The 3,848-nt window shown below is 47.5% G+C and overlaps 1 protein-coding gene across 3 annotated transcripts in view; it reads right to left on the bottom strand.

Annotated features, from left to right (window-relative positions):
* Nucleotides 1-3,848, bottom strand: part of MECR (mitochondrial trans-2-enoyl-CoA reductase) — a 43,007-nt gene that overhangs the window by 26,496 nt on the left and 12,663 nt on the right. For 2 of the 3 annotated variants that reach the window (XM_011955498.1, XM_011955499.1), the window contains 2 exons: nt 866-963; nt 280-411 (listed from right to left, as the gene is read on the bottom strand). In XM_011955498.1, the coding sequence (XP_011810888.1) occupies nt 280-411; nt 866-963 (230 nt within the window). Of the gene's footprint in view, nt 1-279; nt 412-865; nt 1,091-3,848 lie in introns of all 3 variants that reach the window. The other variant, XM_011955500.1, reaches the window with a different exon arrangement.

The raw sequence follows: 3,848 nt of genomic DNA, 5'->3' as shown, positions 1-3,848 counted from the left end.
CTGGATGTGGTGGTGGGCACCTGTAATCCCAGCTACTTGGGAGGCTGAGGCAGGAGAATCGCTTGAACCCGGGAGGCGGAGGTTGTGGTGAGCCGAGATCGCACCATTGCCCTCCAGCCTGGGCAATAAGAGCAAAACTTGGTCTCAATAATAAAATAAAATAAAATAAAAATAAACCTGCCTTACCCAGGTACACTGAGCCAATCAGTGGATGTCTACAGAGTGGGTGAAATAGGATCTGGAAGAACGAAAAGGCAGCTGACACCTGGAGAAACTCACCCAAACCAGCATTTGCTGGAATCACCCAATCTCCTGGCTTCAGCCCGGTCACACTGCTGCCCACTGCTACCACCTGTGCAACACCTTCGTTCCCTCCAACAGCTGGCAGTTCGGGAAGGAGACCGTAGTTTCCTGAGGAAGAAGAGCATTAAAGGGTCAACCAGTGATGTTTGGGCAGTGAAAGAGTATGGACTTGAGTCCATGCCATCCTAGGACTGATCTGGGCTCTGCTTTGGACTGTCTGCCTAACCAACCTCTGAGCCTTAGCTTACTTGTCTGTATAGGGGGACGATATTCTTTAGTGTTCATGGTTATTATGAAGATCAGATAACATACGAAATAAAACCAGCATATAGTAGGCACTTCACAAGGTTTAGTTTACTCCCCACTGCAATCTTCTTCTCAAAAATCCTCACATTCCAGAAAAGGGAGGCCAGACAGGGCTGACACAGCCTGTAGACGGCTCATCTGGAGAACAGCTGCTGCTAATCACAGGCATTTCACACCCACACCTGAGGAGGAATGAAAATGAGGTGGCAGCTGAACAAAAAAGCCAATTAACATAAGCCACAGAAACCAAGGTTACCTTGGATCATATTTATGTCAGATGGATTGATAGGGGCCGCCAGCATCTTCACACGGACATCTGATCCTCCCACAGCAGCTAGCTCCAGGTTCTTGAGTCTAAGCACAAAGCCAAACGGAGATGTTCATGTCATCCAGGCTAGATGGGGTGTTTTGCTCAAATCATCTCCCCAAAGTAGGTCAGGCAACATTTCTGAGCTGCCATGTGTGCCCAGGAATTATGGTTCTGTTATAAAAGAGAGGTACCGTAAGAAATCAACACAGAAGGCTGGGCGTGGTGGCTCATGCCTGTAATCCCAGCACTTTGGAAGGCCGAGACAGGCGGATCACCTGAGGTCAGGAGTTCAAGACCAGCCTGGCCAACATGGCGAAAACCTGTCTCTACTAAAATACAAAAATTAGCCGGGCATGGTGGTGGGTACCTGTAATCCCAGCTACTCGGGTGGTTGAGGCAGAATAATTGCTTGAATGTGGGAGACAGAGAGTGTAGTGAGCTGAGATTGTGCCATCCATCCTGGGTGACAAAGCAAGACTTTGTCTCAAAAAAAAAAAAAAAAGAAATCAACATAGGATACAGGTTGACTCTCATTAACCGCAAGTGGAAAATTTACAGTGTTTTTTTTTTGTTAAAGACAGAGTCTCACTGTGTTGCCCAGGCTGGAGTGCAATGGCGCAATCTCGGCTCACTGCAACCTCTGCCTCCTGGGTTCAAGCGATTCTCCTGCCTCAGCCTCCCAAGAAGCTGGGACTACAGGTGCTTGCCACCACGCCCAGCTAATTTTTTTTTTAATTTTTAGTAGAGATGGGGTTTCACTATGTTGGCCAGGCTGGTCGTGAACTCCTGATCTTGTGATCCGCCTGCCTTGGCCTCCTAAAGTGTTGAGATTACAGGTGTGAGCCACTGCGCCTGGCCTTTCAACCCCACTGCCCTCTCTGGGACAGGAAACTTCTGCTGGCCTAGATGAGCCCTGTGTTTCCCAAAACTCGCTTGGTTATAAGAATTACCTGGTATGTTCATGGATATAAATTATCAGGCCTACCTCTGAATTACTGAGCCAGAATCTCCAGATGAGGGCACCCCAAGTAGTTCTTACCAACAGGCATACCTGGGAAACCCCAGGCTAGCTGACACGTCCTCCACCTGTTTGATTTTGTTCTTGGTCCTAACATATACAGGGGAGAGGAGATATCTCTGTTAGTTGCGGGGTGTGGGGGTAATGGGGAGATGGCCTGTGTAGTTCACAAAGAACTCCCTGGGTGGCCATGATTCGCTCTGAGTGATGTCCCTTCTGGAGGAGGATTCTTGTCTGGCAGAAAGGACCCTGGGTGGAGGGCTGAGGGTCCTGGGTGTAAAGCTCAACCGCAGGATGCCTGGGTCACCATGGGCAAGTTTCTTCTCTGCTCTAGGCCTCTGTTTCTCCATTTGTAAAACAGAGTTGCAGTAGTGGTTTGAACCTGATCCCCTCTGGGAGCCTCTTCCATGTTAAGTCAGTGGTAAGTCCCTCTGCTCGTGGTGGGTCTTGGACACCATGGTGGCAACATCTTTATCCCACTGAAACTTTGCTTAATGGGCAAAACCTGCAAGAAAGCTTTTGAAGGAGGCCAAGTTGCAATGTGCATGTGTTACTTTTGTTATTTCAAAAAAGTTTTTTAAAAAAGGAGATCTGCCAACCAGATAGTACTGGTCAGTGTACTAGACCCAAGGGGCCTGTGACTTTTTAATCACCAGTGACTGCTTTCTTTCTTTCTCCACACCCCTAAGATTTCATGTTTGTAATGTTTCCCTCTGCCCAAATGCATTTATTAAGTAATAATTCATTTTCACTTACCCAAGACACAAAAAACTGCCAACAAGAGGTTCTTAGCATTAGGCAACAGTATCACCAAACTAAGCTGATGTAATTCCACCTACTTCCTGCAGAAATCTGACCTTTTAATTATACCGCAGGCTTGATCTTGTGGTGAAAGTGTGATTTTCAAGAAATGTTTAATAATAGCCGGGCGCGGTGGCTCACGCCTGTAATCCCAGCACTTTGGGAGGCTGAGGTGGATGCATCACGACAAGGTCAGGAGGTCGAGACCAGCCTGGTCAACCTAGTGAAACCCCATCTCTACTAAAAATACAAAAATTAGCCAGGTGTGGTGGTGCGTGCCTGTAGTCCCAGCTACTCAATTAAGGAATGTATGTATTTACACATAGCTGGAGGATGGGGAGTCCTTGCAATAGTAATAAGTACTGTTTATTCAGTGCTTACCAGTCAGGCATACTGCTAAGTGCTTTACCTGCCAGCTTTCCTATTACAGTAGCTCTCATACTATTGTTCTGCTTTTACAGCTGAGGAACAAATGCTCCAAGAGGTAAATAACTTGCTCACGGCCACTACAAAGTAGCAAGTGGCTGACCTGATTTGAACCTGGCAGTGTGATCTAGAGAAGCCAGCAGGTAAGGTGCTGACCCCACACCAAGCAGAGGGCAGTGAAATGAGCACAGGCTGGACCGGCTGCAGTTGCCTTATGGGGAGAGGGGGGAAGCGCTAACAGGTGGGCACGAAGCAAGGAGGCATCAGCCCAGATAGTGATGTTTCACTCTCAATGTGTGTATTAAGTCTGTATTCAAAAGAAAAATCCTGCCCAGAGCAAATGGATTTTGGACTAGCTGCCCCTTTATATTATCCACAGTGCTTCTCTCCTCCATTTTCACAGATCATCAGAGGTTTTCTGTAAACTGACAAAGTTCATGTGCTCAAGCTGTTTAAAGACATTTTTTCTACACATTTTCTATACGTTCTTCCTACAGTCCAGAATGTTTCTTCCACAGCTTCTCTATGAAGTGAGGAATTCAACTCACCCTTCAAGGCCCAGTTCAAAGTTTACTTCCCTTAAGACATCTTTCGGCCGGGTGCGGTGGCTCAAGCCTGTAATCCCAGCACTTTGGGAGGCCGAGACGGGCGGATCACGAGGTCAGGAGATCGAGACCATCCTGG

The sequence above is a fragment of the Colobus angolensis genome, unplaced genomic scaffold, assembly GCF_000951035.1.
Source record: "Colobus angolensis palliatus isolate OR3802 unplaced genomic scaffold, Cang.pa_1.0 Scaffold4, whole genome shotgun sequence".
In the NCBI taxonomy this organism is placed as follows: Eukaryota; Metazoa; Chordata; class Mammalia; order Primates; family Cercopithecidae; genus Colobus; species Colobus angolensis.
The sequence above is the reverse complement of the archived record's forward strand: the minus strand, read 5'-3'. Positions and strand labels throughout refer to the sequence as shown.